Genomic DNA, 26,619 nt, shown 5'->3' with positions numbered 1-26,619 from the left:
GCAGTCAGCCTGCCCACAGCTCAGAACACCTGAGCTTGTCTGTGGTACGGGAGGATCCTGAGACAATGGAAAATTGTTGTGGGACAGCATCAAGTTCATATGTCTAACCACTGTTAACACAGCTGTAAAGTGGACAAACCCAAACTAATTTTACATCTGTCCATCTCTCGGGAGAGTCATCCAGTCAGTAAAAAGACTTGAATAAACATTCTCCTCTTTTCTACTGACAGTAATTGCTACATCACCAAAAGAAAAGAGTTAGGTATTCCTAAATTTGGTCTAACCATTGAGGCTTGCAACCAATGACTTTTCAGGTTTGCCTTCTAGGCTACTCATCTTGCATCCTAACTGGTTATAAGGGCATAGGATGACCAATGAGGCATTAGACCTGGCCCCTACATGTCTTCCCAGGGGAGGAAATGTCCTTCTTAACAAAAACACTACTTTCCGCTGCTCACATTTGCATTTACTGGCATTTGTCTATTCCAGGGAACCATCAAAGCATGCAAAGCTTTGTAACTCAGGACAGCAATACTCAAACTTTCCAGATTGCTGGGATGAAATCAGATAGGTGACAAATTCTAAAAATTCAATTTTTAAAAGACTTAAACAGAAAGACAGGAGTCCTTGTGCTGCCTGAATATTTATGTGGAAAGAAGCTGCCAGCGCAAGTACATCTGCATTTCCATTTATCATGTGACCTAAAGAGCTGCACAAAAATAACTATACAGGGGGGAAAGAGCAAAAGGGAGCACTCCAAAGTAGTTAGCTTTAAGTGGGAAAATTATAGGCAGCTTCTATTTGTCTTTATTTTTTTCTTTAAATTACTTACACTGAATGTGGACTGCTTTTAGAATAACAAAGCATAGTAAAGGTATTTAAAAATTAATGATTATCCCTATGTGGTGATGAGGCAGGGAATGGCACATGTAGGTATTTCTAGTAACTTCTTCCGTCCTCCTTCGTACATTTTTGGATTTTCTCCAAAATAATGTAAATCATGCTTTGATATATACACTCTGTGATTTTAGGTATATGCTCTATATGCATGGCATATGTATGCTTTGATATATTTCTCTTGAAACAACATGCCTAGATCTGTAGAAAATATTAAGTTGTGTTCTTCTGCAGTCACAGTGGATACCTGCTCTCCCAGACACATACACACACACACCCAAACATACATATCAGCACTAGGCTATTAAGTCTGGAGCGGAAATGGAGTGAGGAAAACAGCAGCTGATCCTGCGGAGTTCAGCACACAGAGCAGGTTGTGGACCAGGCCCTTCTGAGGCACTTGCTTCTGGAACAGTTGTATTTCATTGACATTACAATCCCTTTGGCATCAGGATGACATAAATAGCCTGGGTGTGTGCCCCCAGCCATCACAGAGAAACAGCTATGGGAACGGAGCATGCTGACTCATGGCCATGAGTTACATGCTGCCTACAAACAGCTGACAGGGAAGGCTCCAGAAGCCACCGCCCCTGCTGACCAGGCAACTGCCCCAGAGATCACCACTGAAGGGCACCAGGGGCTATGCCCTTCTCTGTGAGCCCTCTGCACAGAGTGCTGCTGTCTAGTCTAGAGAGTCTGGGGTTTGGAATATAGCAGTCCTGACTTCAAATCTGCATCCCTTATTTTTATCCCAGGTGTGGTCATGGGCAATCACATATCCCACAGTCTCTTGTGCCATCCCTGTACCACCTGCACCAGAAACACCTGGAAATTTGATAAAAATACTGATTCCTGGGCATCATCCTAGACTACTGAATCTGAGTCTCCACAATGGCACATTAGAGAATCTGCAATTCTAGCAAACTGGTTCTCATGTATTAAATCCGGTGAACCACTGATTTAACCAAGCTATCAGTTTCTGCCTCTACCAAATAATGCCATTCATACTCTTCTCATAGGTTGTCTTGAGGATTGAATAGATGACATAATTATTTTCCTGGCAGGAACATAGTAGGTGCTCAATAAATGGTAGGAGTGTATGATGGTCATTATTACTTAAGCTTTTCCAAATGGATTGATTTGATGCCTATATATAAGGAGAAGCACTTTGTAAATATAGTGCTTGGTTCTCTGCCTAAAGGGAATCATGGGGCCAGGCCAAAACTCTAAGTCTAGGTCCACACAGAGGAGAATGAACATTTGTTCATTCTCATGGTATATGGTGGGATGGTGGGGGCACTTTTGACTTCTAATACTTCTATGACCTAGAATCTGCACAGTTTTTAATGCCTCTCAAGCACTATTGAACATGAAGTAATTACCCTCTCAGTAATTCTGTAGGGCAGGGAGGATGAGTATGATTAAGACTCTTGCACAGAAAATTTAGCAAACATCATGGTCATGGCTTTGCTGTGCTCACCTTGTCCAGCTGTCTATGCAACTCCAAGGACTTTTCTAAAATGTCATATTTTTTCTTATTTTCATTGATGAAGTCATCACAGAGGTGCCTGAGCTCTACACATCTGGGTCTGATGGAGTCCACTGCATAGTGGTGGCTTTGGATGAGCTGGTCCCCAATTATTGAAAGCAGCTGGGCCTTTTCCAAGGTATCCTGTGAAGTGAGCATCCACAGCCAAGCATCAGAAGCCAGGTCATGGTGAGGGTGATATTTACTACCGTGTGCTCCAAACCTGGAGGAAGCCTAGGAGATGTCAGGTCTTAGGCTGAGAGTCTTGACTCCGGAACCTGGAGAAGCTCTGTCGCAGTTCAAGGTCTCCAGAAGTCTAGCCTAGTCCAAAGTCAACTACACTCTAAAAAGCAAGCCAATCATTCAAATTTCTGTTGAGTTCTCAGCCAGGCACTGAGGATATAGCATTAACAAGCTATGATTTTCAATGTAATGGAGAACTTAGATTACTAAATAAATAATTCCAATAATTCAGCTATTACAACTGTGTTAACTTTTTGGCAGAAGAGCATGACAGGTTATACTGACCAGAACTGGAGACTCTGAATTCCCCTGTCAATTAAATGGAAAAGTAAAAGGATCAGACATGGGGCCCTGAGGGGAGAGAGGAACTCAGCTGAATTTGGGAAGCTAGTAAAGATCTGGTTTGGACAACTCTGTGAGGGATCCCGAGACTTAAGAAATATGTTTATCTAAACCCCTTCCTGCAACTCACAGGATCTAAGATCCCAGTCTTCTCTGACTTCAGCCTCCCAGCAACCATATCTCCTACCCCTCTCACATGGCTTACTTTGTTCTAATCCCATGAGCCATGTTTTACTGTTTTGTTTTGTTTTGTTTTTAAGAGAGGGAGAGAGAATCCTAAGCAGGCTCCATGCCCAGGACAGAGCCTAATGTGGGGTTCAATCTCACAACCCTGAGATCGTGACCTGAGCTGAAGTCAAGCATTGGACACTTAACCAACTAAGCCACCCAGGTGCCCCCATGTTTATCTATTTTTAATTCATTCATCACATACTACTGAGGACCCTCCATGTGCTAAACACCGCCCTAGTTGCTAGGGGCCTGGTAGTAATCAAGGAAGCAAAAACCCCTGCCCTCATGGAGCTTACATGTTAATAGCAGATGTAACCATGCCTCAGAACAACATACTGCTTAAAATGTAACCCATGAGAAATTATACCAGCCACCAAGCATGCTTAGCTCTAGCCTTCTGGCAACAGGCCTCTGGGGGAGAGGACAATAAAAGTCCTCACAGCCCAGCAGCAGGGAACGCCCAGCTGCCTCAGGGCGTTCCAGTGGCTTTTTTCTGTTATCTCCCCTACTCCGGAGACCACCTGTGGCTAATTATAAGAGCCCTCTGAAAGTGCTTGCTCAATTATGAACTTGATACTGCTCGACCAGATACATTTTGCCTTTCTTCTCATCTACAAGACTCATGGTCAGTGTGTAACCAACTCCAGCTTCTTTGTTGGTTGTGACCTGCTTTCCAAAAATATGAGACTGAGGAGTTGTTTGGGGTGAGTCTTTTCTACTGCCGATCCCTGCTCCCTTTCTCTTGCAGTGGACTTGTTTGTGCCTCATTCTTCTCCTGTGTGCAGTCAGGAAGCGGCAAGGAGACATTGGGCAATAAATAATTAGATATGTAGATTATATAATATCCTAGTTAGTGGTGCATGTTGTGAAGAAAAGCCAGACATGGAAAGGAGGATAGGGAGTACTGGTGGAGGAGTTGCTGTTGTTGTTTTTTTTTTTTTAAAGATTTATTTATTTATTTATTTATTTATTTAGGAGTTGCTGTTTTAAGTAGGATGGGTGAGAGAAGGGCTTACTGAGAGAGTGCTGTCCACAATGTCCACTGGGGAGGGTAAGTGTTGTAATGAGCACTGGGTGTTATATAAGACTGATGAATTACAGACCTGTACCCCTGAAACAAATAATACATTATATGTTAATTAATTGAATTTAAATTTTTTAGAAAATGGAAAAAAGAAAAAGATTTGTAGTTGAACTTGAAAGCTTAAGGAAAAACTAGACTTTATCGTAACTTTAATAAATTGAATATTTATTAAAAGAAAAGAAAAGAGCCATCCAAGCAATGCAGAAATGTTAACAGGCGTGAGACTGCTGTCTTTGAAAGGCCTGTTTGCAAGGTTAGCCCTTGGGTACCCTCTAGGAATGTCAGGAGGGTACCTATAATCCCCTGATAAGAATGGCTCACCATGCCTTAATGGTTTGTGCAAACAATATGGTTTACACTAAATCCCTACTTTCTTTCTGGGAATATGGAATTCTGGTACATGGCAAGTAGAGGCTACCTACATGACCAGTCCCCAGTAAAAACTGGGCACTGAGTTTTCCTGATAGACACTACTTCACCATGGTGTCATAATCCTGTGGGGGGTTGGAATCCAGGGGCATCAGGATCCTATAGGACTCTACTGGGAGAGGAATCTTGGAATCTTGTACCTGATTCCTAACAGACTTTGCCCCATGCATTTTCCTCTGCTGATTTTGCTTGCTTTCTTTTCACTGTAATAAATCATAACCATGTGAGTATAATTACATGCTGAGTCCTATGAGGCCCTCTAGCAAATCTTCAAACCTGAGTGTGGGCCTGGGAACCCCTGACACAGAAGCCAAGGCCCAAAGTGACAAAGCATGCAGTACTTGGCTGAGAGGCAGGGGCGTGTTTGCCATGTTCAGGTAGCAGGAGGAGGCCACTGTGGCAGGAACAGAGGATGCAAGCAGGAAAGGAGAAAACATAATCAGGAGAAAGAGGGAGACTGGATGGGGAATGCCCCAGTGCCGTTCTGAGCACTTCAGCTTTTATTCCGTGTGTTGTGGGAAGCCCTGGAGGGCTCTGAGGAGTGGGCCTCATTCATATTTTTCAAAGAATTGCTCCCGCTATAACGTTGAGAAAGACAGAGGAGAGGCAAAGCAGCTGGTGGCTACTGCAGTAATGCAGGTAGGAGGTACAAGGACGGCGACCAAACTCGCTCCTGTCAGGGCCCCTCCCTGGGATGCTTCGCCCAAGGTCCTTCAGGTAAATTCTTGGCTCGCCTCCTCACAAGGCTATCCCTGACTATGTCTAAGTCACTCCCAGCAATGCACCCACCCAAGCCCAATCTCTCCCTTGTTTCATTTTTTTTTTTTTAAAGATTTTATTTATTTATTTGTCAGAAAGAGAGACAGAGAGAGAAAGATCACAAGTAGGCAGAGGCAGAGGGAGAAGCAGGCTCCCTGTCAAGCAAGGAGCCCGATATGGGGCTCGATCCCAGGACGCTAGGATCATGACCTGAGCCGAAGGCAGCCGCTTAATCAACTGAGCCACCCAGGCATCCCTCATTTTTTTTTTTTAAACAGCACTTACCTCTACCTGAATTTATCTTCTTTGTTTGCTTTTTTTTTTTTTTTTTAAGATTTTATTCATTTGAGAGAAAGAGAGTGAGAGAGAGCATGAGAGGGGAGAAGGTCAGAGAAAGAAGTAGACACCCCTCGGAGCTCAGAGCCTGATGTGGGACTCGATTCTGGGACTCCAGGATCAAGACCTGAGCAGAAGGCGGTGGCTTAACCAATTGAGCCATCCAGGCGCCCTTCTTTTTTCTTTTTTAAGGTTTTATTTTTACTTGCACTTAGTAAACCTCCACCCACTCTTCCTCTTCCTCTCACTCCTACCGATAAACAACCTCCATGAAAGCACTTAGAAGTATCTCATAAATATATATTTTTAAAGAATTTATTTATTTGACAGAGAGTGAGAGGAGAGAGAGCACAAGCAGGGGGGAGGAGCAGAGGGAGAGGGGGAAGCAGGCTCCCCGCTCAGCAGGGAGCCCAATGCAGGACTCGATCCCAGGACCCTGAGATCATGACCTGAGCTGAAGGCAGAGGCTTAATCCACTGAGCCACCCAGGTGCCCCAGTATCTCATAAATATTTGATCAATAAAATGAATTAACCAGGGAACTAGAAGACGCAGTAACACACTTGGCTGGATATGTGTGAAACAGCATTGACCTGTGAGTGAACGCAGATGACTCCCATGTTTCCAAAGGGCTCCAGGCGCTGAGAGGCCACGTGCACCCTTGCTGAGCATGGTGAGCATCCCAGTCAGACACACTGCCCTGGTTTAACGTCTTACAGTAATACAAGGACATCCCTCTCTCAACTGCACCAGTTTATTTTGATGACCCTTCTCTGTGCTCCCATACCACTCTGTGCCCTTTCTTGATCAGAGCAGGTACTTTGGCTGTGATCACTATCTATCACCTGCACTACGCTGCGGACTCTTGTGAGCACGCACCAGCTGTTATTCAACTTAAGACATCCATGGTACAAATTAGCTACTTAAGAATAAATGACTGTTGTGCAAAACAAAACTGAGTAATGATATAGGAATAAAGTGACATAAGTCAAGCAGTGGCTATTTTAAAAGAACTCAGGGATAAAAACTCAGGGTACTTGAGTACTTGGGTACTGGTACTTTGTCCAGCAAAGGCCAGATGCACTGGTTGCCGTCCCTGAGAAAAGGCCAGAATGCTAATTCCTTAGGCAGTAATTTTCAACTCTTTTCCTCACTGCTGTGTCCTCATAACATAGAACAGGACTTGGCATAGTAGGAGATCAACAAATGTTGCAAAATGAATGAAGAATGGATGAGATGCTGTTACTAGAACTGCTCGGCCACTTGTAGGTTGAACCTAAGGAACGTTCCGTAGCACAGAATTCGCCCCACTACTTCTGTGATGTTAATGACAGCAGCTAAGATTCACTGAGAGCTTTCTGTAGGCCAGGCACCATTGTGAATGCTTAAACTGACTGTTTCTTTCACTCCCTGCAACAAACCCTTTGATATAGGCCCCGTTTAACAAAAGAGAAGTAGAGGCAAAAATGGCCCAAAGTGACCCAGGTCAGAAATAGAAGAGCCAGGCTTCCAAGTCAGCCAGTTTGGTTCCAGAATCTGGTTCTGACCAACCTGAGAAAAACGCCAGCATTTGTTCCGCCTAAGCTTAAACCTGCCTGATTCTAGTCAAATATAGAAGCATGAAAACTTGGCAAGGAAGTCTGTTGAATTTTTTTTTAAAAGTCCAGCTGTGAATTTACTAAGAACAGCACAAATCTTCTGGGCCCAGGGAACTTCCCCACAGATTATTTCCCAAGTAATCTGTGATGATGACAGCCTGCCCTTGGCTTGGCATGCAGCATCTCACCCTTCAGAACTGTTCTTAAAGCCCTGAGATGTTGGAGGAGAGATGAGCAGTAACTCAGGAGCCACACTGGACGGCTGGAAGAGCACTCAGCTGAAATGAATGGGGACTGATAAGAGCTTCCAGCTTCTGACCACCTACTACGCTCCAGTCCCAATGAAGCCTTGACCTCACTCATCTTCCCACAGAGTAGGGAATGGTTATTCTCAGTTTTACAGATGAAGGGATGTGTTCAGAAAGGCTAAGAGAGGGCGCCTGGGTGGCTCAGTGGGTTAAGCCGCTGCCTTCGGCTCGGGTCGTGATCTCAGGGTCCTGGGATCGAGTCCCGCATCAGGCTCTCTGCTCAGCAGGGAGCCTGCTTCCCTCTCTCTCTCGCTCTCTGCCTGCCTCTCTATCTACTTGTGATCTCTCTCTGTCAAATAAATAAATAAAATCTTTAAAAAAAAAAAAAGAAATAAAGGCTAAGAAACTTGACTAAGGGCACACGGCTGGTAGTCTGCAGAGCAGAGATTTGAATCCAGTTCTGTCTGCTCCAAAGCCCATATCTTGACACCTTCCTGCCCCCCGGCCTCCTTGCATGTGCTATAAATGACGGCTATAGTCATGACTATCACATCCTTCAGGCACCTGCAAAGAACTTTACTGTAAAACCTCCAAATCATAGCTTCTTTCTTAGCCTATGTAGCTGCTACTAAAGAAAATCAGGTAGGGGCACCTGGGTGGCTCAGTGGGTTAAAGCCTCTGCTTTCGGCTCAGGTCATGATCCCAGGGTCCTGGGATTGAGCCCAGCATCTGACTCTCTGCTCAGCAGGGAGCCTGCTTCCCTTCCTCTCTCTCTGGCTGCCTCTCTGCCTACCTGTGATCTCTGTCTGTCAAATAAATAAATAAAATCTTAAAAAAAAAAAAAGATAATCAGGTGACAAAATCACCAAAGTCAAAGAGAAATAATGAGAAAGCAATGGCTGAAATCTGGTGCTCTGATCACAAGCCGGGCTGGCATCTTTCAGGTGCTGAAAATTACAGAAGGCTGGATAGTCAAGTTGCAACACGTAATTCAGAGATCATTAGTGTAGTAACAGTTTTTTTCCCCCAGAACCTACTGTTATGACAGATGAAAGAGAAAAGTGTCTACTGTGAAAGAAAATGATGAGAAAGGGTGATGTTCTATGTCAGGGAACCCAGAATGAACTCACAGATAATGGCATAGGAATCAAATGTACATGTGCAGTCAGACGAAACAAGAAAGGCAGAAAGCTCATGGTTGTGGAAAAAGAGCATACACATGGGAGTTCATTGTACTAGCTGATCTAATTTAGTGTGTGTCTGAAAATTTGCATTAAAAAAAAGTCATGCCCCTCCAGCTAGATTATTACATCCTTAGGAAGTTAATGATCTGGGTTCTAAGCCTTCTTAGACGTGTACTGTAACTGCTGGCCCCTGGCCTTCTGGGGAGAGGTCAAGACTAAAATCATGTTGATTCCCCTTCCTGGTCCTTGTCGGCTCTCTGCTGACCCATGACCAAGGTGCCTGGCATGCCTATAGCCAAAACCCTACAGCAAATTCTGCCTTAAAAGGAATAAGAGTGGGGACTGAAATCACCAGTCAGAGTTAAAAACCAGAGTTAAAAATGAACATTCAAAAGATTTAAATCAGGGGCACTTGGGGGCTCAGTGGGTTGAGCGTCCAACTCCTGCATTTCAGGTCGTGATCGTGGGGTTGTGGGATTAAGCCCGAGGTGGGGTCCACACTAGGCATGGAGCCTGCTTGAGATTCTCTCTCTCTTAAAAAAAAAAAAAAAAAAAAAAAAAGATTGCTGAACCATCAAACCAGAAAAAGATAAAAGAACAGGCTCAATTAGCATACAGCAGATGTCTGGTTAGTGAGTTGGCTCAGAGGTTACCCATAAGGATGACATCATTGTACAGAATAAGGAAATTGGCAACAATCCAGATATCAGTGAGTGGCTCTGCCCGGAGGGAAGCTGACCCCTGAGCGCTGAGTGAAGGACAAACCCAAGCAGGTTTCGGTGGACTCTAGATAGGTATTACCTTGTTCCTTTAACACTTTATAGGACAAATGGAAAGATTAGCCCAGCCTTTAAAATTATCTGAAGAAACACTGCCTTTGAGGGAAGACATGTTAAAAAGGTCCTGGTTATGATAGGATAGTTTTGTTTGGTTCATCTAAAGGCAGAGAAGTAGGTCTACTGCATCCTTTAGAAAATAAGTAAAATAACAGGGTAAGCAAGACACAGAATAGGTAAAACTGGTATACCCAGGCTCTGCAGGTCATGTGCTGTGAGTCAGTCTACCTGGTTCTGACACTTTGCCCTTGAAAGACCAATCATGGGTGCACAAAGCATACCCATGTCCCATGACCACAGGCTTCTCCCCTAGCTTTGGTCAGCAATCTTTAATGTATCAAAGATCTCAAGTCCAAGAAGAGAGGCAGAAGAGAGAAAGTGGATGCATATCAGCCACACTCTTTATTACTTTTTTAAAGATTGGTTCATTTATTTGAGAGAAAGAGAGGACACATTGCAAGTGGGAAGAGGGGCAGAAGGAGGGGAAGAGAATCTCAAGAAGACCTTGTGCTGAGTGCAGACCCCAACATGGGGCTGGATCCCATCACCCTAAGATCATGACCTGAGCCAAAACCAAGAGTTGGACACTTAACTGACTGAGCCACCCAGGTGCCCCTCAGCCATACTATTTAAAACCCAACCCATACCCTCCAATAGGTTCCACTGAAAATAAAATCTAGTCCTCACCACCATAACTCCCACCTTATACTCCCCTGACTCACTATGTTCCAGAAACATTTCTTGAACTTACAAACCTCGATCTTGCCTCCAGTGTTTTATGCTTGAGGCTTCTCTGCCTTGTACAGTATTCCCCTAAATCTTTGCATGGCTATCCAGAGCTCAGATCAAAGGTCACCTTCTCAGAGAGACCTTTCCTGACTACCTGAGCAAAAGTAACACCCCTAGTCACTCTCTTATATCCTGTTATTTTCTTCATACCATTTGTCACTATCTGATATTAATACTTATTCGATTACTTTTTACTCATCTCTCTCTGCAGTGGGACGTAAACTCTGTGAGAGCAGGGTTTTGATTGTCTGGTTTGCTACCACATTCGAGTACCTGGTGATGAATGAAAGCCTCCTGGCAGGTCAGTAGCTACTTTCATTCATATATATGCCATGACTATATTTTTCAAACCCAAAATATAAGGACTGGGCTTGATGAAGCTTTTTCCCCCTAATATATAAAATATATGCAAGTGAAAATACATAGTATCTATACTTAGCATGGAATTCTCTTGAAAAAAAAAAAAAACCCTAAAATTACAAAAAATCGGGTCTTAGAGAATCTGAGACACCAGATATATGAAATTTGGGTTTTCTTCATTGTTTGATAAATGTTTCTGATTACTCAAGCCTACAGTACTAAAATGTTTAGCTGTCAAATGATCACTGGTAACAGAGGGAGTGCTCATAGGGGAGGATGGGATTCTTGAGTGAGAGTCTGGGTGCACAGATGGGCTCATGTGTTCACATATATGGAGAAGCACCTCAGTTCAGAATCTATAACTAATACCTCCTAGGGTCAGAGGGAACCTGGTTTACGTTTGTTACTTGTCCTTTGGGGAAGAGAAGGTGTGTCTCAGTTAACTATAATGTACATGTCAATCACCTGGGGATCTTATTAAAATTCGGATTCCAATTCTGAAGGGAGCCTGAGATTCCATATTTCTAACAAGTTCTTACTGAGGTGGCATCTATGCACTGGTCAGAGGCTCATACTTGGAGAAGCAAATCTCTAATACTATAAAATTACCATATGGGAAGCATGCATTTAGATAAGCTCAGAGAGGAAGTGCTTAATCATCAAGGACTGGGTGCCCAAAAGACAAAAAGATAGAGACTCTAATTTGAGAAGAGCAAAAAGGAACTTCTCTAGAAAGAGAGGATTCGGCTTTCTTAATTCGTAATAACTCAAATTCGTAAGGACTTAAAATAGAATCACTACCACCTGCTGACTTGTGTGCAGATCTGGGAAACTGTCTAATACTGGTATGAGAATTGTGCAACACATATTCTTTTACAAGTTTGATATTGACAACTTTTGGGGTATGAGAAAGGAGAAAGCTTTACCAATTCTGTGTAGCAGCAGAACTAATGTGGACCCATTGCCCACTCTGCACTGTTCTGCTTATTATAAACCCAGCTGGTATTTTTTCTGGTTTCCCCTTTTCACATTTCCCCTCCTTACTGCTGGCTCCCACCCCCACATCCTGCTGGTAGATAACATGTCTTTTGTGACCTTTCCTCCTGCTGCTTTTGTGTGGGCAGGCAAGTCAACCGGAACCCTCACCCCACCTGGGGTGGCAGTGGGGACTGAAAAGGCAGGATTTGGGCATTCCTGTGTCCTTCAGCCACCTTCCAACAATAATGAATGGATATGATCTGTCACTGTACACAGAGACTTCCTTCCCAGTCCATAAAAACAGCAAAAAACAAACCTGGCCTTTTCCTTGCAGGTTTTTGTGTTCCTTAAGAAGTTGCTCCACGCATATCACAGTGTCGCCAATGTCTGTAAATTCCGCTTGCTCTGCCAACAAACTGTCCAGGGCAAGCTTAACCTGTAAGACACATTGGAACATTCAGAAATAAGCCCTGAGGCCCTCTCTGGAGGTATAGGTTCTACATACTCTAAGAAAACTTTGAAAGTCCAAAAAGGATTCAAGACTTTGTGTATCTACATATACTTTTTTTTTTTTTAATAGCTTATAAGCTTTTAGATTAAGCTCAGAGCAGGGCTTGAGAGGAGTATGGTGCTGAGACACATAGAGATGAAAGAGTAAAGCTACATTCACAGATTATCAATCAAAAAGGAAGATAAACCAGACATGAAATAGCATGTACGCCAGCAGAAAAATGGGGGTTCTAGAACATTGCTACCCCACTGAAAAAGGGAGAAGAGAATGATCAATGAGGAAGCAAGGATATAAGGAAGGGGCTGGATTAGGGAGAAGAGGGACACTCAATATCCAGAGTTCAAGGGAGAAGGGAGAACCAGAAGTCACCAAACCATGAAAGGGAGCTCTGTTCAACAAGGAAGTAACAACCTCATAAAAATTGTGCTCAAAGTGTTGTAGCTGTAGGCATTGGTTAAGCTTCAAGTGATGCTCAGACCAAAACTGATTAAAGGCTCTTTCTGTCTCATCCAACTGAATTAATAACCTGTCAAGAAAGAGAAAGTAGCATGTGATTAGTGTTCACTTCCACAGGAGTCCATATAGGCTTCTGTAGATAACCCCTATGTTTCTAGTCAGTCAGACTTTTTTTTTTTTATTTTTTTAAAATTTATTTGACAGACAGAGATCACAGGTAGGCAGAGAGGCAGCCAGAGAGAGAGGAAGGGAAGCAGGCTCCCCGCTGAGCAGAGAGCCCGATGCGGGGCTCGATCCCAGGACCCTGAGATCATGACCTGAGCTGAAGGCAGAGGCTTTAACCCACTGAGCCACCCAGGCGCCCCTCAGTCAGACTTTTTACGCAAGTCTCTGTCACCTATGACCTCACAGTTCAGCAGGAAAATGAAAATTTTTCCATTTTTCAATCAGGACACCCTCAGAACTAGGCAGAAACTTCACTTTGGAGGCAGCTGCTATGCTTTGAAATGTGCCTCCAGGTAACCTTACCTTTGTGCCTTTTGTTTTCTAACTGAGATGACAGGTGTGTAAAGCACAGCACCCAACCAAACCATTATTTAGAAATGAAGATAAATACGTACTACCATCTCCCCTGAAATCCTGGGATGAGAGCAAAGCACAAAAGGAGGGAATAGCATTCTCATAAAAACATCTCTGTCGGAGAGTACCATCTTTTTGCCTTTGTTGTCGCAAATATTATTCTTTCTTGACTCCGCCAAGACCCAGGAGTAGCTGTGCCAATTGTTCTCCGTCGTTTCAGATCATGGAGTTCTACATATTCCCCCCTCTCTCACTCACCGTTCCATGGTAGCTACATTCTCTAGTTCAGTGGGATTGAGTTTGCTGGTGGGACTTTTGGTTGCTGGTTCTTGAATACATGACAGTAATGTGGTCCCTTGCTTTCCAAGTAATTTCAGCTCATCCTAGAGAAAGGAAAATATTATTTGTCTCAGAAGAAATGAACAAAAGCAAATTCTTGGTAGATTGGTGGTGAGGAGAATGGCAGATCAGGTGTATCTTTCATACAGGAAATTAAATGCTAAATAAGTCAAGCTGCAGCTTTCAAAAATTAACTAACTCATTTTTTTTAAAATTCCAGTATAGTTAACATAAAGTGTTATATTAGTTTCAAGTGTACAACACAGTGGCTCAACGGTTCTGCTATATTACTCAGTGATCATGATGATAAATGTACTTTTTTTTTAAAGATTTTATTTATTTATTTGACAGACAGAGATCACAAGTAGGCAGAGAGGCAGGCAGAGAGAGAGGGAGAGGGGGAGAAGTAGGCTCCCTGCTGAACAGAGAGCCCGATGCAGAACTCGACCCCAGGACTCTGGGATCATGACCTGAGCTGAAGGCAGCGGCTTAACCCACTGAGCCACCCAGGCACTCCGATAAATGTACTCTTGATCCCTATCCCCTGTTTCTCCCATCCCCTCACCCACCTCCCCTCAGGTAACCATCTCTTCTGGGTAGTTAAGAGTCTATTTTGTGGTTTGTCTCTTTTTTTCTTTGTTTTGTTTCTTAAATTCCACACACAAATGAAATCATACGGTATCTGTCTTTCTCTGACTGACTTCTCTTAGCAGTATACCCTCTAGACCCACCCATCATATATATACACCATATCTTCTTTATCTATTCATCTATCAAAGGACACTTGGGCTGATTCCATAATTTGGCTATTGTAAATAGTGCTGCAGTAAACATAGAGATGCATATACCTTTTCATATTAGTGTTTTGTCTTCTTTGGGTAAATATCCAAAAGTGGTATTATTAGATCATACGATTATTAACTTATTTTTCACAGGAATACATATATATACATACATATTATACAAAATCCAAAATATACAAAAGGGTATATATTGGAAAAAGTTAAGTCTTTTGTCCCCTGCCCATCCATTTTTCCCCTCCAACGTAACAACTGCAAATTTTATATCTCAAACTACTGTTATATATTTAAAGCAAAAGCAATAAATCAATAATTTTAATTACTTGTTTATGTTAATTACTTAATCATTAATAATTTTAAATTTATTAATGAATAAATAAAATCAGGTTCTAATCCAAGGCAGTGACCAGAAACAAGATAATGACAGATACTGAATAATAAGTGCTGGAAACTGGCATGTACTAACAATGTAAGAGTTGCTAGCTGACCAGGAAAAAAACTTCATCTGGTCTCAGCTGAAACCTGCCTCTCCTCCTATCTGCCCACAAAGTGTGGCCTCGTTCAGTTATGGAAGTTTGGTGGAGATGGTCCACAACTTCAGCTTGAGATGTAAAGAGTCATACTTCAGGGCAACTTTATTCTGCTTCTTTTACATGGGATGTGGGGCTTTGCAACTGAAGAAGATGTCAGGTTATCGCCTGCCAAATCCACAGGCTCCAATCCTCTGATTACATGGCACAAGTCATCTCTCAATGCTCTGAGTGTGAACCACAAAACAAGCCATGGGGGTGGAGCCAGCCAGGGAATTCTGCTCCGAGGAGTTTGGGGTTTGATGCGTGAGTCACACAGGATGCTGGTTAGTATGTCCTGAGCATTAGGATTAGGGCCATGGTTATAGAACAATATCCTCTAGTCACATGAACCCTGAATCTCCCCTCCAGGCCTGGCCACCTCTAGCCTTCACACGTATGGAGCTCGTTCCCCGTGGGAGGAGTTTTAAGTCTCTCCATCCTGTTCACACACAATTCCTGGCCTGCTCACCCTCACACCTTTGCTCCTTATCTCCCATCTCTCTCCAGTAGTCATCCCCTTGCAGGCTTCTGCTATCCATGTCCAGCCTCAAACTTGTCCCTGGATTTGGTTGATGATAAATGTGACTTCTCAGATCTGGCCCAAGTTCTTTGGACACCACCTGTGGCTCTGTCAGCTCTAGGTAATGCCCCGCAGTCAGCCTCTTGGCTTGTACTCCTGCCTGGGAACTGAACAGATCCCTTCTTTTCCACTCTCAGATATCAACCCTCATTTCTTCTTATCTGTCCAATGCTCATTAAATATTTGTAGATTGGATAAATTAATAATAGTCTAAAAGAAATTAGGTTGCAGATGAACAAGGACAAATAGGATATGATGGGGGAAGGGGCAAAACTGTCAGCAGCAAGTACTCTTACCTTGCACTCCTCCTACCTTCTAAAAGGGTCTTGGCTTTTCTCAACTCAGTTTCTTAGATGTCCTTGAGATTTCCAACATTCCCACAGGACTTTGGCGTTTCCATTACTAGATTTTATATATACAGTGTGTGTATGATGTAGAGTGGAGAGGAAGAATAGAAGGGCCAGAGAAACAGGAAAGTACTGCTAGAGCAGTAGAAGACCTTTCGAAGGGGAAGAGAGATACACCCAAAGAACTGCAGAGTGTGAGGAAATGTGTGAGAGAGGGAAGGTGGGTTTGAGTAAGTGGTGTCATTCACTGTGTGTCCCCCTTCGCACTATCAAAAAACACAAGGGAAAATAATGACTGGTTATTGCTTTGGGACTAGGTCATATGCCAGGTTCAGCGGGGTTATAAAAAAATCTGCCCGAGATACATGAGGAAAAATTGAGGAAAGTGAAAAGATAAGTTACCCAGGCCTAAACTGGAGTTTGCCCTTGTCCATTGTAGTAACAATTCAGAGTATTTAAGAGCTGTTTAGAGCAGGCACTGACCAATCAGCACAGATGTCAGATGCAATGCCCAAGCAGTCCTGAGGGCAACTGCAGTCACACGTTAACCCCTTTAGTGGCCAGAATCCCGAGGAGGTCTCATGGGTCCTAGGAAATGGGCCAGGGAGGTAAAGTCACTCAGTGGGGCACCTGGTTGCTCAGTTGGTTGGGCAACTGCCTTCAGCTCAGGTCAAGATCCCGGAATCCCGGGATTGAGTCCCACATTGGGCTCCCAGCTCAGCAGGGAGTCTGCTTCTCCCTCTGACCCTCTCCTTCTCATGCTCTCTCTCTCTCACTCTCCAATAAATAAATAAAATCTTTTTAAAAAGTTGGCCACTCAAGGAACATAAATATTTAACAACTGGTATGGCTGTCCCAGTGTGTACTCATCATTACAGTTCCATTATAATAGAAACAAGCCACTGGATCTGAAGACCCATTTAATGGGGAAAGCAGACTGCTTCAGGCTCAAAAGAATTTAAATTTTCTGGGGGGAATTCTTTCCTATGACAATGGTAAGCATGAATCTATACATTCATTTGTTCATTTACTGAAAATATATTTATAAAGCAGAACTATCCACGCCAGGTGCTGTGTTCATCTGTGTCATGGGCTAGGGGTGGAGGTGGGGTGGGAAGTTAAAGGATGAATCAGAACCCAGAGATTATATGAATGACTAATGTTTTAGACTCCTCACTTCACTTTTATTACTTAACTCCATTTCTGCGACTATAAGTTAGCTCTGTGTGCTTCTGTGTATAATGCCGACTAATGAATTCTAGAATCTAGCCTTTAAAACTCAAGTCTTCATAACTGAGAAAAAATACCTAAAAGAAATGAAACACTCCTTTCCTCAGCAGCTACTGAGAGAAACCTTCTTGTGGTATAAAATTAATACAATAAAATAAAATTAAATTAAATTAAATTAATACAAAAAGCTAATTTGTTAAGGCGTCAACACTAAAATCATTCCTAAGTATACTAAGTTTGTCTCCCTGTGCAAAATCAAGACCTCTGTGTCTATCCATTCCTAACTTATATTTCCCGTAAGTAGAGTTCTAACAAAAGGGTCTCTGAAAACTCCTAAGACTATAAAATTATTTCTATGGCCTACAAAAAGTCACTTATAATTCTGATTATCTTCCTGATTATTTGTAACCCTGGAAATACCAATAGAACTGTCATCTCTAAATAGAAAATTGAATAAATCCTGAGTGGAACAAATACTGAATACTAAATGGTATTGATACATTTTTTTGTTTTTGTTTTTTTATTTTTTTAAAGATTTTATTCATTTATTTGACAGAGAGAGACACAGAGAGGGAACACAAGCAGGGGAAGTGGGAGAGGGAGAAGCAGGCTTCTTGCGGAGGAGGGAGTCCAATGTGGGGCTCAATCCAGAACCCTGGGATCATGACCTGAGCCGAAGGCAGACGCTCAGCTGACTGAGCCACCCAGGTGCCCTAGTATTCGTATTTGTAAAAGAGTATTTTATCACATAATCAAAATGAGAGAAAGACCTTTAGCTCTGTTAGATTTCTTATCTCAATAACAACAAAATATGAGAGGTTTACCCTATTTAAAGGAACACATGGTAAAGTGTCTCAGTTGACTTAAGCATCTGAGAGCCAAAGACCAAGACTCTGGGGTTTCTGGCCTAAGTAAGAGTGGCAAAGAGGTGAGAAATACCTCTTTTGAGATTCAAGAGGGAGACTGCACCTCCCTCTGTAAACTGCTCCCAAAACCAGCTCAGAATTAGACAATGGGAAGAGCTGTTTTGCTAAGAAAGAAGGTCAGCAGAGCCATCATAAACAGTAAGAAAAGCATATCTCTGTAGGCTTCATGGTTATTTTATTGTTGTGTTAGACCCAAAGGTCTTTTTCTTTTTTAAAAAATTGAGATATAGTCCATATAGTACCATAAAATTCACCTTTTTAATCCATGCGATTTCAGGACATTTTTATCACCATCAAAAAGAAACCCCATACCTATTATCCGTCATTCTCCATTTCTCCCTCTTCCCAGCCCCTGGCAACCACACATCTACCTACTTACTCTTCAGATTTACCTCCCTGGGCATTCCGTGTGAGTGGAATCACGCAATATGTGGCTTTTTGAGTCTGCTTCTTTCACTCTGCATAGTTATTTCAAAGTTCATACATATTACAGCATGTATCAGTCAATACTTCCTTTCTATGGCTGAGTAACATTCCATTGTATAGATATACCACATTTATCCATTCATCAGCTGGTGGACATGTGGGTTGTTTCCACTTTTGGGATGTTATGAATAATGCTGCTACAAACATTAATATGTAACTTTTTATATGAAGCATATGATTTCAGATCTCTCGTGCATACACATAGAAGTAGGATTTCTGGGCCATATGGTAACTCTATGTTTAACTTTTTGAGGACCTACCAGACAGTAAATGAGGGTTCCAATTTCCTCACATCCTCACCAAACTTGTTATTGTCTGTCTTTCTGATTAGAGCCACTTTCGTGGGTATATCACTGTGGTTTTGATTGGCATCTCCCTAATGACTAATGATATTGTACATGTTTTCATGGGCTTAATAACCATATATATTTATCTTCTATGGAAGATATGTCTGTTTGAATCCTTTGCCCATTTTTCAATTGGGTTATTTGTCTTTTTACACAGGTTGAGTTGTAAGAGTTGTTTATATATTCTGGACACTAGACCCTTATCAGATACATGATGTGTAGATATTTTCTCCAGTTCTGTAGGTTGTCTTTTCATTTTCTTGATATTGTCCTTTGAAGCACACAAGTTCTTAACTTTGGTGATGTCCAGTTTATTTATTTTCTCTTAGGTGTTTGTTCTTTTTTTTTTTTAAGATTTTATTTATTTGACAGAGATCACAAGTAGGCAGAGAGGCAAGCAGAGAGAGAGAGGAAGGGGAAGCAGGCTCCCTGCTGAGTGGAGAGCCCGATGCGGGGCTCGATCCCAGGACTCTGAGATCATGACCTGAACCGAAGGCAGAGGCTTTAACCCACTGAGCTACCCAGGCGCCCCTAGGTGTTTGTTCTTTTGACATTATATCTAAGGAACCATTGCCTGATGTAAGGTCATGAAAACTTAGAACTGTATTTTTTCCTAAAAGCTTTAGGATTTACATTTAAAGTCCCTTGATCAATTTTGGTTTATTTTTATATGGGATGTGAGATAAGCATCCAATTTCCTTCTTTGCCATGTGGTTATCCAGTTGTCACATGGCCAGAAGAACTTAAGTGGGTTTTTGTTCCCACAAAGAGAAAATACCCTTCATCATTTTGGGGCATTTAATTATTTAACTGTCAGCACTCAGGCTACAGGAGTTCAGGGACTGGCTTCTAGGAAAATATATAGAAGCCCATGGGAGTTTCTGTGAGTTTCCCCCTTGAGCAGACAGGGTCCTACGGGCAGCCGGGTACATGCCACCATATTGTTTGTAAACCAAGAGATGGCCTATAGCTTATTAAAGTCACTTTTCCTCAGGAAATGGAAGTTCTCCATGGAGAAAAATCCAGTATGCAGAAGAGTCTGGGACACCTGCATGCATCTGTTCTGAAGATGTGCTCTAAGTCTCCATCCAAGTGTAAAAACAAGTGTAAAAAACACATGGGAACAAGATGGGTTTGCTAAGTTGTGTGTATTTTTCAAGCTCGTCAGAGATATTTCCTAGGAAAATGTCTAGGTTTCAGATCTGAAAATTTCAGGTTTCCCCAGTGTCAAACCAGATCTTTTAACTACACAGAGTAATGTAGAAAGTACATTTTAAACTCCTTTTGGATATCGAGCTCCTTAAAAAGAGAATTTAACAGTGCTCCCTGGCACATGGAAGAATTAATTTGCCTTAACTACTAGACTCTGGAGACTCCCCTAATTCAACTCTGTGTTCTTTGAGTTTACTTTTTTTTTTTTCATTTGTTTTCCTGGCATGTAGGGGTAGGTCGTCAATAAGTGTTGCTTAAATGAACAAATCAACCACATAGCAAAGCATTTTTGTAAATCCAGGGCCACAGATAAAAGAGGTCAGCTCTTACCAAACTCTGGGCAGCAAGAATACATGTAATGCTAAGATGTATCCACCTTCAAATACTGTTTGCTGCCCTTTGGAGTTCTGGTCTCCCGTGAAATAATGGATACGGTCCGTTTGTGCTTCTGGAGGCAGAACGGAGCTGACGCCCATCCTGTAAGCCCCAGGAAGACTTTGCTTTACTGCATGATCTGAAAGAATCTGCCAGCCTCCATTCATAGCACGTTCTGACATGCTTTTATGAAGTTAATAGGTGCCTCTCCTTAAACCCAGTTCAGAGCACTTTCCATGTCTCAAATTATTCTCCAAATAAAAAGATATATCCCTGAGAAAGTGAAGCAACATGTCAGCTTATTAGTTTGCCCCAAACTTCACAACAGCCTCAGGAAAGCATCTGCCTCAAAAGCCAGCTCCTACCCTCCTTCCCTCACTGCAGTTTTAACCATTATATCTTGCTCTGTGAGCAGATCATAGGAGTGCAGTCCTTGAAACAATGTTCAAACACCTCTCCTACAAGCACAAAGGTGGACTGAGTCTCCCTTTATGTGGCAGCTTCTCAAAGGTTTTAATTACAATCCTCTTATATTCACCAACCAGTCTCAAGACTGGTTTTTTCTTTATTCTCACACTGCCTATCTAGAAGGTTTAAAATGATCAGTCACTGCCAATTCATTGGCAAAGGGGGTAATGGGAGCTTAACTTCTAATTCTTCTCCTGGCTCTCTCCAAGAGCCTGGCCCATGAGAGGCCACTGACTACTCACCTGCAGCTTGTCCCGCCGCCTTGTGTGGGACATAAGGAGGTCTTCAGCAGACAGCACACTGCTGGGCAGCTCTTTTGTGGCAAGGCAGGCCCCAAACATCTGGAGCATCTCGGCAGTTGTCTTCAAAGACATGGCAAAGTTTTCGATGGCCTGGAAGGTCAGACAATCATAACAGTCAGAAGAGCTTAACATTCACTATTGTACTCTCTGAATAGGAGATAATAGAACTAGCTATAATCTGAGTACCTGCACTGGGCAATGCATTGTACCTGATGCTATACATTTGTTTATCATCTCAAGAATCCAGAGTGGAAGATATTTTATCTCCATTTTACAGTAGAGGGAACTGAAGTTCCAACAAGTCAAGTGAATTGCCCAAGATCATATTATTTGGACCATAAGGAAGGAAAGAAGACAGGATTCAACCAATGTCACCAAGTTTGGGAAGCAAATTTGACCCCAAGGGAGAAGATGGACATAGTGATCTGACATCCAGAAAGTACACTGTTACCCAAAAAAGTGTTTATATATATTGTATATACATGATATGGATTGTATCTTTATAGTTTTGATTGTATGTGTGTATATATAAAATGTATACATAAAACATACAAAAGGCATATAAAGATATGTCTGATGTTTCAGTATAGTTGTATTTTTTTTTAAGATTTTTTAAAAATTTATTTATTTGACAGAGAGCGAACACAAGTAGGCAGAGAAGCAGGCAGAGAGAGAGAGGAGGAAGCAGGCTCCCTGCTGAGCAGAGAGCCGGATGCAGGGCTCGATCCCAAGACCCTGGGATCATGACCTGAGCCGAAAGCAGAGGCTTTAACCCATTGAGCCACCCAGGCACCCCATCAATATAGTTGTATTTTTTGAAGTTCACTATTATATGATTAATACATGCACAAACACAAACCATGGATACAAACTAGGCCTGGGGTGGGAAGGTGTGTGCACATGTCTGCTCATGCCAAGTCTTTAAATAATCTATATTTGTGGTTTCAGTCTTCTTTACCTCTCTAAGTTCTCAGAGAACTATTCTTGTCTTTGATGTCAATGTGCATTCATTTTTTTTTCTTTATTCATTTGCTGCAAATTTGCATTATTTCAAAAAAGATCTGAGACAATTTGAAAAACATTAATAACATAATAAAACTAAGGGTTGGTAGAGAAGCAATTGGGAGTTTTGGGGGGGATGGGTGAGCCTGGTGGTGGGTATTAAGGAGGGCACCTCTTGCATGGAGCACCGGGTGTGGTGCATAAACAATGAATCTTGGAACACTGAAAAAATAAAACAAAATTAAAAAAAAAAAACAAAGCTGCTATATTAACCAACAAACAAACAAAACAAAACAAAACAAAAGCTATAGAGATTCTTTTCCACTAGACAGTTGTATTGACCTACTATGCTGGAAAATCTTGGAGACCAAAGGCACATACATCTTGGTCACATTTGTGTTTTCAACACCTAACACTGAGCTAGGCACAGAGCAAGTGATCAATAAAACTTTGAAAATGAATGAAAAAAAACAAAAACAAAAACCAGAGAGCTAGCTAGGCCAAATAAGGCTGGCAGGACAGTAAATTCTTCTAATTATTAAAGTGATGTAATAAAATCCTAGGAAGTGAAGAAATAAAGCTTGGAAGCACTCCAGTTCCATTTTCATAGGTTTAATGAAATTGTAACACAGGACAACCCTGACCACACTTATTTGTGTGTGATATTCTACATACGCTTCCCTCCATATCTTTTCTATTTAGACCTAGTGAGGATAATATGTTTGTGAAGAACTTCACCATTTCTTTTTTCATTCTCGAAAATTCTCTTCGAGTCACTGTCATTGAGGTAAAACTGATAATAAGTTTAAAGGGTTCGTGCCCAGCTTGTGGGTCTTCCTCTAGGTTTTGGGAAGGGTCGTGTATTCCTTAGAATTACATAGTGCCCAAAGAAGTGATGGAAAGATTACTATCTGTAGCTTTGAAATAAATGTACTGTGTTGCTAGAAATCTATTTTTGTTTAGTTCTTAAATTTCCTTTTAAAAAAAACCACAAAGCTTTACACTCTAAAAAGAGTGAATTCTCCTACTTAATTAAACGTCATTCAGGTGTTTATTGGTAAATGTTGAGCAACATGGTTCCAAAGTGCCCGGATACAGAGAGAGGGGGCTGACACCACAACTTGGCACTGGGGTGGTGAAGGGAGCTTCTGACTCAGCTCAGAAAACCTAGTCATTTTGAGCATTTAGGGGCTATCTGTGAGAGTGGGAAAGGGGAATGGCAGCTTTATACAGAAACACTCATTATTTGAGTTTCAATCCCACCTTTCCTCCTTTTTAGTTTAGCGTAGTAACCATTACCGTGAGTGAATCAAGTAAAATACTTTATGTCAGGTGCTTTTACACACATTACATCACTCCGTCTCACATCAAACTCTCAGACGGCTTCTGTCAGTCTGAGGTTTCTCATCATTGGCACTATCGACATTTGAGCCAAACAATTCTTTGTTGTGGGGGGCTGTCTTATGCGTGAGATGATTCACAGCAATCCTGCCTCCTACCCAGCACTAGGTGCCAATAACACTGTTCTTCCCAAGTTATAACTATAGAAAAAAAATCTGTCTAAAACTGTCCCCAGCTGAAAACCTCTGCTAGTTCCATTTTAACAGGAGAAAACAAACTGAAAGAGGTTTAACAACCGAGCAAAGTTCAAACAATAAGTAATGGTGACAATATTCAAATGCAGCGCCTTCTGACTCGGTGGGTTTTATCTTTCTATACATTAGAATCATCTGGGGAGTTCTGTGGAATGCTAATGTCTGAGACACAACCCTGATCAAGAAAATTAATTTCTCTAAGGTATAGCAGGGTGCTGGTGTGTTGAAAACCCCCCAGGTGCATTCTAAGTCAAGTCTCCCTAAAACCCCATGCTAGATGATGAGGTGAGGCAAGGGAGATAGTAGGACAAGCCACAGCTTCTTCCCTTCTGCCCCATTTCTCCCCCACCCGTGGCTTAGAAAATCTAATCATCCCAGTAGGCAATGACCACCCACCAGTTGATCTTTAACTGCCCTGTCTTCTGGAAAACAAGGAGAGAAAATGTAAATGGCACATAAGTTGGTACTCACAGTTCGATGATTTATCCACTGACTATGGCGGTATTCCAAAGTTCCCCCTAAGTCCTCTGTCAGTTGGCTTTTGTCAATGTAGCCGTGAAGGTCAGACACAGAGTTTAACATAACAATCTATAGAGAAAAAAATCAATATATTCCTCACAGATAATTGAAGAGTAGCTTATCTAGGTTCTATTATTATTCAAACAGCACTTGAACTTTGCCTAATCAGGAATTCATGTACAAGGAGTTACTACATCCAGCAGAGAAATGTTTTATATTTTCTTTACATTTTCCCCCCTTAAGCGAGGAATACCAAAGGTTGTACAGTCTGTGACAAAATGGTGACCTGGTTCAGGGGACTCCGTTCTAAGCTACCTAGAAGTCGGGTCCTACTTTAGGTGGATTTTTGTCACAGGTTACCAAGCTTAAGTATACTCTTCAGCCACCAAAATCAGGTGTTATATTGAGACCTAAAAATCTGCAATGAGAAGCCCAGCAAGGGGTAGGCTGGTGAATATCCAAATAAAATTAGAATACGGGCACATCCTGAGGAGTGTGTGTTAAAAAGATTTACTACACTGATGCCTCCCTTGAGGAAGGTTGATGCGCCCCAATTTCCTGCATGGAGGAGATCTGGAGGTAATAGGGAGTGGATTTTTATGAATTAACAATCTGGTTGATGAACAAACCCATGCAGATGAAGGAATGCCCACACACCTAGAGGGAGACGCATTCCAAATTGTCCCTTTCTGCTCCTCTGCAGTGGCTCTGACCAGGTAGTGATCCCAGCTCTGTTTCAGGGATTATATCACACCCCCTACTCACTCCTAAAGAGAAACAAGGACCTCTCACTCCTACTTCTGAAACATGCCACCAGTAAGCCTTTAACTTATGACTTCATATTTCTTCACTCCTTGTTGATTACTTTGAAAACTGACTCTTTATCAGAAGACGTAAGAACATAGGCTCTCTGTGGTGCCTGGCTGGGTCAGTTGGTAAAGCATGCAACTCTTGGTCTCTGGATTGTGAGCCTGAACCCCACATATGGTGTGGAGATTACTTAATAAAATCTATTTTTTTTTAAATAGGGGCTTTTTTCTATTATCATATAGTATTAGTCAAGTGATAAATCCACTTTGGAATAGAAGGGATGTAAATTAGGGCCCAAAGTCTATAGGTGAAAAACAAAATTGATATACTCATTCAACAAATAAGGTATTGAATTTCTAATTAATGCCAGGCTCTGAGGGATAACACAGTCAGCACAACAGTCAACAGTCCCTGCCTCAAGGAACTCAGGTTTTGTGGGATTTGGTTACTACATAGCACTGTTAACCTTATCAGGTCCCTGCCTTTCTCCCTCACTTCTGAAAAGGAGTTTGGGAATATTCTTAATTAATTGATTAATTAATTACATTTTAAGCTCTATGCCCAATGTGGGGTCCGAACCCACAACCCTGAGATCAAGAGTTGCATGCTCTACCAACTGAGCCAGCCAGGCAAGCCAGGAGTCTGTGAATTTTTAAAAATCACATTTATAACATGAGAAAAGTGGAAAGAATCCAAACCTGAATCCATTTTTGCCTTTCCCTCCTAAAAATGTTAAACCACTAAAAATTTTAAACCACTAAAAATCAAAAAGATTTTTAGGCTTTCTAAAATTAGAAATTAATAGGACACAAAACAAGAAGTTGCCAATATATTTTGCTTCTTGAAATATTGTTATGGTAACACTTGGAGTTTTGTTGGTTTTTTTTGAAATACCAATGTGGAACATCTTATTAGGCAAAAGTAACTTTGCCACACAGCCTGGAGTTTTAAAAACATATCCGGGGGCACCTGGGTGGCTCAGTATGTTAAGTGTCTGCCTTTGGCTCAGGTCATGATCCCAGGGTCCTGGGATCAAGCCCTGCATCAGGCTCCCTGCTTAGCAGAGGTCCCGCTTCTCCCTCTCCTTCTGCTGCTCCCCTTGCCTGTGCTCTCTCTTTCTCTGTCAAATTAATTAATTAATTAATAAAAATAATTTAAAAATAAAATAAAAATATATCCTGCCAGGTTGCACGTCTTCTGTTCTACCTAACTGAACAGCAGAAGGAGGCATGTGTTCCATGTTTGCTGGGACTCTGCCTACTCATCTTTAGCTATAAAGGACTAAGAGAAATTTTAAATTGGAAGAAAAAATGAAAATTAGA

At 41.9% G+C, this 26,619-nt stretch overlaps 1 protein-coding gene across 2 annotated transcripts in view; it reads right to left on the bottom strand.

The window, feature by feature from the left end:
- MCF2L2 (MCF.2 cell line derived transforming sequence-like 2) overlaps positions 1–26,619 on the bottom strand; it is a 253,852-nt gene that overhangs the window by 127,198 nt on the left and 100,035 nt on the right. For both annotated transcript variants that reach the window (XM_046003459.1, XM_046003460.1), the window contains exons 6-11: positions 24,440–24,556; positions 21,312–21,461; positions 13,646–13,770; positions 12,764–12,878; positions 12,158–12,277; positions 2,378–2,569 (exon numbers count right to left, since the gene is read on the bottom strand). In XM_046003459.1, the coding sequence (XP_045859415.1) occupies positions 2,378–2,569; positions 12,158–12,277; positions 12,764–12,878; positions 13,646–13,770; positions 21,312–21,461; positions 24,440–24,556 (819 nt within the window). The remainder of the gene's footprint in view (positions 1–2,377; positions 2,570–12,157; positions 12,278–12,763; positions 12,879–13,645; positions 13,771–21,311; positions 21,462–24,439; positions 24,557–26,619) is intronic.

Source organism: Meles meles, chromosome 4, assembly GCF_922984935.1.
Source record: "Meles meles chromosome 4, mMelMel3.1 paternal haplotype, whole genome shotgun sequence".
NCBI classification, from domain to species: domain Eukaryota; kingdom Metazoa; phylum Chordata; class Mammalia; order Carnivora; family Mustelidae; genus Meles; species Meles meles.
Note: the sequence above shows the minus strand (reverse complement) of the source record. Positions and strands in the feature narration are given on the sequence as shown.